Source organism: Eptesicus fuscus, chromosome 14, assembly GCF_027574615.1.
Source record: "Eptesicus fuscus isolate TK198812 chromosome 14, DD_ASM_mEF_20220401, whole genome shotgun sequence".
Lineage (NCBI taxonomy): Eukaryota > Metazoa > Chordata > Mammalia > Chiroptera > Vespertilionidae > Eptesicus > Eptesicus fuscus.
Window position 1 is genome coordinate 63209351 of NC_072486.1, and position 11838 is coordinate 63221188.

At 48.6% G+C, this 11838-nt stretch overlaps 1 protein-coding gene and 1 pseudogene across 1 annotated transcript; one reads left to right on the forward strand and one right to left on the reverse strand.

Moving 5' to 3' along the window:
* Positions 1-2170: 2170 nt before the first annotated feature.
* HILPDA (hypoxia inducible lipid droplet associated) lies at positions 2171-6346 on the reverse strand. The gene is given in 4 exon segments (XM_054726536.1): positions 2171-2873; positions 2876-3091; positions 5066-5175; positions 5847-6346. Coding segments are annotated over 4 exon segments (483 nt in total). The 5' UTR covers positions 5963-6346; the 3' UTR covers positions 2171-2832.
* A 2684-nt stretch (positions 6347-9030) lies between these two features.
* On the forward strand, positions 9031-10931 carry LOC129151434 (40S ribosomal protein S8-like; annotated as a pseudogene).
* The last annotated feature ends 907 nt before the right edge of the window (positions 10932-11838 follow it).

An 11838-nucleotide genomic window follows, 5' to 3' on the forward strand; every position in this document is an offset into this window, starting at 1 on the left:
CTTCATCCCCTGACCCTGCCCGGACTCTCAATTTTTTTAATATTAGCAAAAGCCTGGAATGATAGATCCTCCCTTTCCCCAACTGATGGACGGAGCATGACGTAAACTCTACCTGCAGCCGGACATTCCTGAACACCTTATATGGACTGTACATTGAACCACCAATCAGCACCTGCCATATACCCTAAACCCCCAATTCCTAAATCCCTAGGTGCCTAATCATGTGCCTTACATGAAACCACCAATCAGCGTGGGCTGAGTGCCCTAAGCCCCATCCCCTCTTTTCCTCCCCTTAAAAGGCACTCTCACCCCGGCAAGCTCTCTCTCTCTTCCCTTTCCCCCTCTGGAAGGCGGCCGGCAGGGTGATCGCCAATAAAGCCTGTGTCCTGGTATCCCATGGTCTCCGGCCCTCTGTTTCATCTTTCAACCAGGAACCGTGACCTCCTGGTTCATAGGTGGACGCTCAACCACTGAGGCATGCCAGCCAGGCTCAAGTATTTTTTAATTAAGATATATACCTCACCCTAGCTGGTTTGGCTCGGTGGATAGAGCGTCGTCCTGCGAACTGAAGGGTCCCAGGTTCAATTCCAGTCAAGGGCACATGCCTGGGTTGTGGGCTCGATCCCCTGTGGGGGGCGTGCAGGAGGCAGCCAATCAATGATTCTCTCATCATTGACATTTCTCTCTCTCTCTCTCCCTCTTCCTTCCTCTCTGAAGTCAATAAAAATATATTAAAAAATATATATATAACTTGCTTTTTAAACATAATGCTATTACACTTAATAGACTATAGTATAGTGCAAACATAACTTACATATACACTGAGAAACTAAAAAATTCCTGTGATTTGCTTTACTGGTAATTTGGAACCCAACCCACAAAAATTTGAGATATTCCTCTATATACCATAGGAGAGGAGTGAATATGCTTCATCATGGGGTTGGGATGGAAGAGTGATAGGTAGAACAGGCTAAACTGCTTAGACCTGAAAAGGAGCAGAAACAATCATCTGTGAGGTATGGCTATTAAAAACTTTTTGATTTAGAGAGGAAGAGGGAGAGATAGAAACACTGATGGAGGACAAGGGGACAAACAAAAAACACTGATCAACCCTAACCAGTTTGGCTCAGTGGATAGAGCGTCGGCCTGAGGACTCAAGGGTCCCAGGTTTGATTCCGGTCAAGGGCATGTACTTTGGTTGCAGGCACATCCCGAGTAGAGGGTGTTGCAGGAGGCAGCTGATCGATGTTTCCCCTCTCATCGATGCTTCTAACTCGCTATTCCTCTCCCTTCCTCTCTGTAAAACATCAATAAAATATATATATTTTAAAAACACAACTGATCATCTGTCTCCGGGATCCTGAAATCTGGGCATGTGCCCTGACCAGGAATCTGAACCAGTGGCATGGGGTGATGCTCAATCCAGCCAGACCCAAAGGGTGAGGTGTGGCTATTTTACCAGCCTACCTGAACAATCAGAAATGAGTAGTCGTTCTGGTGGATATGAGTACAGAATAAAAAAGCCAAGGCTGCCCTGGCCAGTGTGGCTCAGTTGGTTGGAGTGTCATTCTGTGCACTGAAAGGTGGTGGGTTCAATCCCTGGTCATGCTGGAGGCAACTGATGTTTCTGTCTCCCTTTCCCTAAAATCAATTTTTTAAAAAAAATTTTTAAAGGCCAAGGCCTTCTGGACTGATAGTCCTCTTTCCCCAAGAGACTGAAGACAAAGGCATGGGAAGGAATCAGATTTCTTTTCTTTAGAGAGGAACAGCCTCAAGAGAGTAGCCCAGCCATATTTTGACCAATGAACCAGGTCAGGTTGATTCCTGTCCGGTTGCTCAATCCCCAGTAGGGGGCGTGTAGGAGGCAGCTGATCAATAATTATTACTGATGTTTCTATCTCCCTTCCTATCTTAAATCATAAAAATATATACATATATACTTTTTGTTTTTAAGAGAAAGGACAGTCTTGGCTTAAGCTCAGACAACTATGGATACAGACAGCACAGACCCAACTGCCCCTGCCTCCAAATTCAGAGGTTAATTTACCCGTTTTAAACAAAGTGTTTTAAGCACTTTCATGCTCCTAAGTTTTAAGGTGTTAAACCTCAGATCTATAAATTAACCCTTCCCTAACCATTAATTTTAAGGGCAGAAATCAATGACACAGAGTAGAAATAAGTATTCAATTTTATTTCATTAGAAAAATTCACTTAAGCCACATGGTGGCTATAATGCCCATGTCCTGAGCAGGCTTTATCCCACTGTCCCCTTCAGACCAATACATGCACACTAAGTTGGAAGACTTAAAAATATAAAACAGTGAGAACTGGACACTGAACAATCTTATCTTCCCCTCCCTACATCCAACTCACACCTCTTTAACTGTTACCCACACACAGAGGAGCTTACACGAAAGAGAAGCTGAACACTAAAGAAACTGACCATAAGCCACCCAAGTCCAAAGGAACTCTTCACGGATGTTTAGGAAGTAGGGCTGAAAACACCATCATCTCCCAACAGCTGAAGTTACAGCACAAGTCCTCGTCTAAGAGAGGTCAGAGCCACGCTGCCAAGGACATCAAAGCACACAGCAGACTCTGGGGAGAAGAGTGAAATCTCTCCATTCCACAACCATAGGCTACCCACTCACACCTGCCTATTACACAGTCTTTTTCCAGGGTAGGAGCATCCAGATGGAGGCGCCCTTCCAGGGCCTAGTAACAGTTCTCTGCTAACACTGATGCTGAGCTTGCCTGCCCAGGAACTGGGACACCAGGCTGGACAGGTTTAGGCCAGTGCTCCAAGGTTATAGCTGGTGGAGGGAGGTCTTATCACACCCCTCTGGATGGATGTTCTGGAAGGCTCTTGGGGATTCTGTGATGGCTAGTTGACCTCTGGTGGTCCAGGAGCTCCCAGGCGGTGGGTTCTCCAGTAAGCCTCCCAGTGACTCCATCAGTCTAACAAAGATGGAAAGCAGGGTCAGCGCCACGCCTAAGAGATAGAGGTTCACTATATGCTTCATAGCTGAAGGAATCCCACTCCTCTGCACAACAGTAGAGCTGCCTTCTGCTTCTGGAAGACTTCTGGGTCCTGAGGAAAGAGAGGCAAGGTTAGTCTAGGGAAGTGGTCGGCAAACCCATTAGTCAACAGAGCCAAATACCAACAGTACAACGATTGAAATTTCTTTTGAGAGCCAAAATTTTTAAACTTAAACTTCTTCTAACACCACTTCTTCAAAATAGACTCGCCCAGGCCATGGTATTTTGTGGAAGAGCCACACTCAAGGGGCCAAAGAGCTGCATGTGGCTCGCGAGCCGAAGTTTGCCGACCACGGGTCTAGAGCCTTTTGGGATATGCATGCATCTGGCCCTGACCCTTCTATCTTCCCATGGAGCTAAGGGAGAAGCCCAGCCAGCCAGGATACAGGGACCCATGATGTTTTTCCACAGCAGAAGCTCAAGTATATTTACACCGTAAACTCCATGGCTGAGGAGCCAGTCTTGTTTCTTTTCATGAGCATTCCTTAAAACTTTTACTTCCGAACCTAAAAGCCTTTCCTTTTCCTGTCAGGTGCAATGCACAATCCCTGTGCCACAGTCCAGGGACCAGAAACTTTCCAGAAGAACCGAGTCCTTTTGTAAGGTGGAGAGGGACTGTTGTAGGCAGTTAGACAGGAGCAGAGCAAGGATGGGCCAGGTACAGAAGGTCACCAGGGTGGAAAGCCCCAGTTGCCTAGCAACGGGCAATCAATTGTAGGGTGGGACCTCACCTTCAGGGTGGCTTTTCCTCCCGTAGCATATTTGGACCCTCCAGACCTTTCCTCCCTAGAGATAACATCTATGCTTCAGATAAGCAACAAAACCAGCCACTCCATGGCAGGACCAGCAGCTTTGAAAAACCACCCCTGCCCTGTGCCTGCCAATCAATCAGTGGAGAACACAACCCAGGGAAGACACACCTGGAAAACTACTGAATATTCTACTGTGATCTTCTCCGGGGACTTCCCTAAAATCTCCACCCTTAAAGCCCTTAGCAGGGAGTCCCCAGGGCACTCTCCCCCGGGGGAGCACGCCCATGCCTTTCCCTTCCCATTCCCCCTCCGTGCCCCAGGCAGTTACCATTAGCTTCCTCACTCCTAAGCTCCTTTACCTCCATAACTCATTTCTTCTAGGAATTACTTCTTCTACCTCTGATTTATCAATTATTCTTACAGTTTGGTTCTTGGCTCTGAATTCTTTCTTAGACAGAACCCAAGTATCGAGGTTGCTGATCCCAGGTTTGGTCTGACCCCGTGGGTCAGACACCCGGTGCCGTTCTGACCGAGGCCTACAACAGGACAATCTGAACATGTGCTAGCCAGGCAGGTGTGGCTCAGTGGTTGAGGGTCGACTCGTGAACCAAGAGGTCACCGGCTCAATCCCCAGTAGGTGGTGTGCAGGAGGCAACATATCTTTGATGTTTCTATCTCTATCTCCCCCTTCCTCTCTCTAAAAGAAATCAATAAAAACACATCAAAAAAAAAAAAAAAAAGGAACATGCCCTTGAGAAAGCAACTTGCCTGGGAAGTCTCCCTCATATCTCATTAAGGTTGGAGTTAATCATAAAACTTTTTGAAGGTCAAAGTAATTCTAAGTCGAATCTATCAAGTTCACTTAGTAAAAAAATACCCTGATTACCCACAACTTGTTAAGCACCCTGGAAGGTGCGAGGGCCACACGGGGCCCCGGAGACGTGAACCCTGCCCTCTTGGGGCTTACAGTCCCGGGGTAAGAACACCGGCAGTTGCGCAGGAGGTGCCAGGGGTGCTTTGGGAGAGCAGGGCATGGACGCCCACTGACCCAGCACCGGCGAGCACGGAAGTGGACCACCTGCATCCTAGTGAGGGCCCCTCCTGGGGAAAGCAGGGCTGGAGCGGCTGGGTGGGGAGCGGGCGGGGGCGCAGTAAGGAGGAAAGCTCCAGAAGGCCCTGCCACAGTGCAGGGGGAGGAGGCGGCGGCGGCCCGACAGGCAGGCCGAGGATGGGGGCGGGAGGCGGGAGCTGGGCGAGTCCAGAGGGCCGCTCACCTGCTGGAGGAAGGGCCGGGAGCGGCCGGCTCGCTGTAACAGCAGGTCGTGCAGGAGTCGGGAGGAAAGTCGGCCAACTGGGAGCGCGAGGAGACGACGGAGACCACCCCCTGAAGACAAGCGCGCAGTCAGCAGCAAGTCGCAGGGCAAGGCCGCGCGCACCGCTCACTTATAGACCACGCCAGCGCCGGAGCCCGCGCGTGCGCACTCGGGCCCGCACGCTGCCGCACGTCCGCACGCGCGCCGGCACGTCCGCGGCTCCGCCCCCCCGGCGTGTGCGGTGGGTGGTCTGGGGCGGTCCCCGGGCTTCGGGTCGTCGGAGCTGTTTCTAAAAACTCGCACCGTGGGGTGGGGGGGGGGGGGGTAATAGTAAGATATGTACACATATAATACCACAATAAAAATATTAAAAAAAAAAAAAAAAAAAAAAAAAAAAAAAAAAAAAACTCGCACCGTGGTTCTGAGTCTGTGCGTTCGACTGCTTTCCCCGCTGCAGGAAACCTGGGAAGGAATCAGTTTATTCCCCCACCCCCATACCGAACCGGTGGAAAACACCCCGGACGGGCGTCCCCCAATCCAGCCCTCCTCTTGCACGGGATGGAGTGCGGGCACCTGAGGGTGGATTCTGCATTGGCAGAGGGCATCAGACCACCACCCCATCCCCAAGCCCCAGTTTTCTCCATTGGGGGACGGAAGAGCCGACTTTCTTGGAGATTCAAGATTCCGGGCGCCACCCCCACCCTTCACTCCAAATCCCGAGAATAATGAGTTCCTGACTCACAATTGCTTCAGGAAAGGTGGAATACTCGTGTGGCCCCGGTGTCCGTGTCTTAACTGCACGTGAACGTCGTCACTTTGCACTCGGGCCTCAGTTTGTTCACCTAAAATGGTGGCCATGGGGAATTTTTAAGGATGCTTTCAGATTGAACCAACGAGCTAAGACATCCCAGTCCGGCCTTCTGCCAGGACTTGGGGGCTGGGGAGCCCAAGCACTGCCCTCCCAACCCCGCAAACTACAGGCGTTTTGTCCCGAATGCGCCTAAGGGCAGGTTTCAGAGTTGAGTCCTGGGAGGCCCCTGGAAGGAGCATCCAAGCCCCGGGGAAGGGAAGGCTGCGGTGGTTTCCCAGCCGGCCTCCCGGAGAGGGGGGGCGGGGTAAGGGCCAAACCGGCGGGCTGAGGACCCTCGGCAGGTCCTCTGAGCTCTGGGACCGGCGGTTCCGCGGGCTGGGCTAAAGTGCGGGGGCGCAGGAGCGAGAACCCGGCATCTCCCCGGGCTGTGCGGGCTCGGAGGGGACGGGACTGAAGGCAGGGAAGGGAGGAGCCAAAACCCCGCTGCGACCTTTCCCCTGCATCCTGGGCTGTCAGGCATCTGCCCGAGGGGGCGGGGAGGCCGGGAAATGAGAAAGTTCGGGTTGAAAACGTGTTGGCAGGCAGGCAGGCACTTGGAAACTGAGTTTTTTTTTACTCAGCCCGCAGGAATTTTGGCCCTGCGTTACCCTAGAATTTCGTCTGTTTTTGTGCTCGTCTCGGCGACTCTTCTTTCACACTGTTGCTAGGAGAGGCTCTGGCTCTGAAATCAATCACTTCCAGGTGTCCCCACCGGCATCGCGTGCTTAGCTCGGGGACGTGGGCGAATCCTTAAACCTTTTCTGTACTTGGGTGTCCTCGACTGATGTATGGAATGATAACAGTCCTTAACCTGGAAATTAAATGAGTTAATCCACATAAAGCCCTGAGAACTCTGCCCAACACATAGAAAACAGTCCATAAGCCCCGATCGTGGACTACAAAACTCCCAACGAGGGCCTTCAGCCTCTGTTCAGAGCGTGAACACAGGAATTCCACAACCACCTCCTCCTTTGTTCTGTTTGTTACAGTGAGCTGTAGGGGAACCCACTTCAGAGATTTAATGTGGCTCCCGCAGTAAAGGCGTCTAGAAAATGCCGGGCTCTCTGTGTAAGCGTCTGCGACTGTCTAACTTTCTACAGCCTCGGGTGTGGCTGACTACCCAGAAAGCTGAATACAACCCAAGGATGCACGCCAGGCCCCAGGAAGGATATGAACGCCTGTAGACAGTGTGGTAGCCGCCTGAGGGTATCTGCTTACTCAGAAAGGCACTGCTCTTTCTGGTGGTCCACGTGACCACCCACCATATGGTTTTGATATCAACCCGCTATAAAAAAAAGAGACCCAGCCCTGGGAGGAGGTGGATTTCCTCTAGGCCGGCCACCACTGGGAGCAAGCAGCTGCTTTGCGTGTGTATGTAAATTTCTCCTGTTAAAGCTCTTATAAATTCGAATAAGGCTATAGGTCAGCTCCTCAGAATCCATCCTGATTTTAAACTTTTGGCGCTTTCCCCCCGGGTTATAGGATAGTAAGAAGCTAGGAAAATTCCAGGACAAGTGGAGTAAGGAAACTAAGACCGATAGTTAAACAGCAGTTTGCAGCCACCTAGTCAACCCTACCTTCCCTAAGCCAAGCACATTTAAAAGTAAATAGTTTACACTTCTCCTCCCCATCCAGAGGGTAAATAGCTTAAATCACCCTACTCCCGGAGAAAGCAGAAATCCAATTAGTGCCATTTGCCAGTAACCACATCCAAGGACAGATGAAGTTAAGAGAATAAATCTCATTTTGGTGCATCAGCATAATGCTGATGAATAAGATCCCCCCCTAAACACCCAGCCTTTAAAACCCCTTAAAACAAATGTCCCAGCTCTCTCCAACCCTCCCAGGAGCATACCTGTGCCTTCCCCTCCGCCTCTCCTTTCCCACAGGCAAGCATTCCTAAACTCTAAGGGAGTTAAAACAAACTCCCACCAAAACCGGTTTGGCTCAGTGGATAGAGCGTCGGCCTGCGGACTGAAGGGTCCTGGATTCGATTCCAGTCAAGGGCATGTACCTTGGTTGCGGGCACATCCCCAGTCGGGGGTGTGCAGGAGGCAGCTGATTGATGTTTCTAACTCTCTATCCCTCTCCCTACCTCCCTGTAAAAAGTCAATAAAATGTATTTAAAAAAAAACAAAAACAAAACTCCCAAGAAAGGACATACAAGATATCACCTCCTATTCACTAAGGATTGCTATTTATTTATTTATTTATTTATTTATTGTTTTTTCTCTCTTTTTTTCTTTTTTTTTTGGGGGGGGGCGGGGGAGGGAAGGATTGCTATTTACTTAAAAAACAAAAAGAAAATAAGCATTGGTGAGGATGTGGAGAAAATTGAACCCTTATACGTTGCCGGTAAAAAGGTGCAACGGCTGTGAAAAACAGTTTGGCAGCTCCTCCAAGAGTTAAACATAGAGTTACCATATGGCCCAGCAAGTCCACTCCTAAGTATGAACCCATAGCCGAAACCGGTTTGGCTCAGTGGATAGAGCGTCTGCCTGCGGACTGAAAGGTCCCACGTTTGATTCCGGTCAAGGGCATGTACCTTGGTTGTGGGCACATCCCCAGTGGGGAGTGTGCAGGAGGCAGCTGATCGATGTTTCTCTCTATCTCTCTCCCTTCCTCTCTGTAAAAAAATCAATAAAATATGTTTAAAAAAAAAAGTATGAACCCATAGAACTGAAAACATGTTCACACAAAAATGTACACAAAAATATTCATAGCAGCTTTATTTAAAAATGCCAATAAAAGTGGAAACAGCTCAAATGTACATCAACTGCTGATGGATATACAAATGTGGTATAAAAATATTATATAGCCATAAAAAATGAAATACTAATACATTGTACATGCACCCTGGCTGGTTTCCTCAGTGGTTAGAGCACCAGGCCAAGGACAGAAGGGTCCAGGTTCCACTCCTGGTCAAGGGCATGTACCTGGGTTACAGGCCCGTCCCAGTCCAGGAGGCAACGGATTGATGTGTCTCTCTCAGGTCGATGTTTCTCTCTCTCTCCCTCCTCCCTCCCTTCCACTCTCTCTAAAAATCAGTGGAGCTCTTTCCAGCCAGCGCCGAGCCATGGGTATCTCTCGGGACAACTAACACAAGCGCCACAAGACAAGGGACAAGAGAAAGCCCTACCACAGGAAGCGAAAATATGAGCTGGGATGCCCTGCTAGCAACACTAAGTTTGGACCCCGCCGCATACACACAGTCCCAGTGCGGGGAGGCAACAAGAAGTATGAGGCCTTGAGTCTGGACGTGGGCAACTTCTCCGGGGGCTCAGAGTGTTGTACACAAAACAAGGACTATGGATGTTGTCTACAATACATCCAACAATGAACTGGTCCGCACCAAGACCCTAGTAAAGAACTGCATTCTGCTCATTGACAGCATGCCAGGAGACCCACTACGCACTGCCCCTGGGCCACAAGGAGGGGCCAAGCTGACTCCTGAGGAGGAAGAGATTTTAAACAAACAACGATCAAAGAAAATTCAGAAGAAATCTGATGAAAGGACAAAGAAGGCCAAATCAGCAGTGAAAGATGAGACAGAGGCCGAAGACCAGGACACGGGCTGCCTCCCAAAGGAAAGAGCACACCTGCAGGGGTGAACACGCCTTTTGAGGGGAGGAAAGGGAAGGGATGGGGCTTAGGGTACTCGGCACACGCTGATTGGTGGTTTCATATAAGGCACATAATTAGGGACTTAGGAATCGGGGGCTTAGGGTATTTGGCAGGTGCTGATTGGTGGTTCAATGTATAGTCCATATAAGGTGCCTGGTTAGGTGCTCAGGAATGTTCGGGCTGCAGGTGGAGTTTACATCATTCTCCGTCCATCAGTTGGGGGAAGGGAGGATCTATCAAGCAGTGTTCTTTTTTTTAAAAAATATATTTTATTGAGAGAGAGGGATAGATAGTTAGAAACATCGATCAGCTGCCTCCTACACACTCCCTTCGGGGGATGTGCCCACAACCAAGGTACATGCCCTTGACCAGAATCGAACCTGGGACCCTTGAGTCCGCAGGCTGACGCTCTATCCACTGAGCCAAACCGGTTTCGGCTCAAGCAGTGTTCTTGCCTGCATCCGCTCCAGACCAGGCCAGCATGGCAAAGCAGATGGCTATGTGCTCGAGGGCCAGGGGCTGGAGTTCTATCAGGAAAATCAAGGCCCGGAAAGGCAAATAAATCCTCTTCCCTCCTATCTTAGCTCATGTAATAAAGGTGTTTATTCTAAAAATAAAAAAAAATAAAATAAAAAATCAATGGGAAAAATATCCTCAAGTGAGGACAAATGAAAAAAAAAAGAAATACTAATACATGCTACAATACAGATGAGCCTTGAAAACAATATGTCCAGTGAAAGAAGTCAGACAGAAAAGGACTCATTGCATGATTCCATTTATATGAAAAGTCTATAGAGACAAAAAGTAGGTTACTAGTTGCCAGGGGCTGAGGGAGAGGGGAAAGAATGGAAAGTGACAGCTAATGGGTACAGGGTTCTTTTTGAGATGATGAAAATGTTCTAATATTAGACAATGGTGATGGTTGCACAACCCTGTAAATATACTCTAAACCACTGAATTGTACACTTTATTTTATTTTTTAAAATATATTTTATTGATTTTTTTACAGAGAGGAAGAGAGAGGGATAGAGAGTTAGAAACATCGATGAGAGGGAAACATCGATCAGCTGCCTCTTGCACAGCCCCTACTGGGGATGTGCCCGCAACCAAGGTACATGCCCTTGACCGGAATCAAACCTGGGACCCTTGAGTCCGCAGGCCGACGCTCTATCCACTGAGCCAAACCGGTTTCGGCTCAAGCAGTGTTCTTGCCTGCATCGCTCCAGACCAGGCCAGCATGGCAAAGCAGATGGCTATGTGCTCGAGGGCCAGGGGCTGAAGTTCTATCAGGAAAATCAAGGCCCGGAAAGGCAAATAAATCCTCTTCCCTCCTATCTTAGCTCATGTAATAAAGGTGTTGGTTCTAAAAATAAAAATAAAATAAAATAAAAAAATCAATGGGAAAAATATCCTCAAGTGAGGACTAATAAAAAAAAAAGAAATACTAATACATGCTACAATACAGATGAGCCTTGAAAACAATATGTCCAGTGAAAGAAGTCAGACAGAAAAGGACTCATTGCATGATTCCATTTATATGAAAAGTCTATAGAGACAAAAAGTAGGTTACTAGTTGCCAGGGGCTGAGGGAGAGGGGAAAGAATGGAAAGTGACAGCTAATGGGTACAGGGTTCTTTTTGAGATGATGAAAATGTTCTAATATTAGACAATGGTGATGGTTGCACAACCCTGTAAATATACTCAAAACCACTGAATTGTACACTTTATTTTATTTTTTAAAATATATTTTATTGATTTTTTTACAGAGAGGAAGAGAGAGGGATAGAGAGTTAGAAACATCGATGAGAGGGAAACATCGATCAGCTGCCTCTTGCACAGCCCCTACTGGGGATGTGCCCGCAACCAAGGTACATGCCCTTGACCGGAATCAAACCTGGGACCCTTGAGTCCGCAGGCCGACGCTCTATCCACTGAGCCAAACCGGTTTCGGCTATTTTTTAAAAAAATATTTCTTATTGATTTCAGAGAGGAAGGGAGAGAGAGAGAGATATATAGAAACATCAATGATGAGAGGGAATTATTGATTGGGCTGTCTCCTGCACGTCCCCTACTGGGGAGCGAGCCCACAACTAGGGCATGTGCCCTTGACCGAAATCGAACCTGGGACCCTTCAGTCCGAAGGCCGACGCTCTATCCACTGAGCCAAACCAGCTAGGGCTGAATTGTACATTTTAAAAGGGTGAATTCTGGCATGTCAATTATATCTGAATAAAGCTGTTATTCTTTAAAAAGCAGGGCA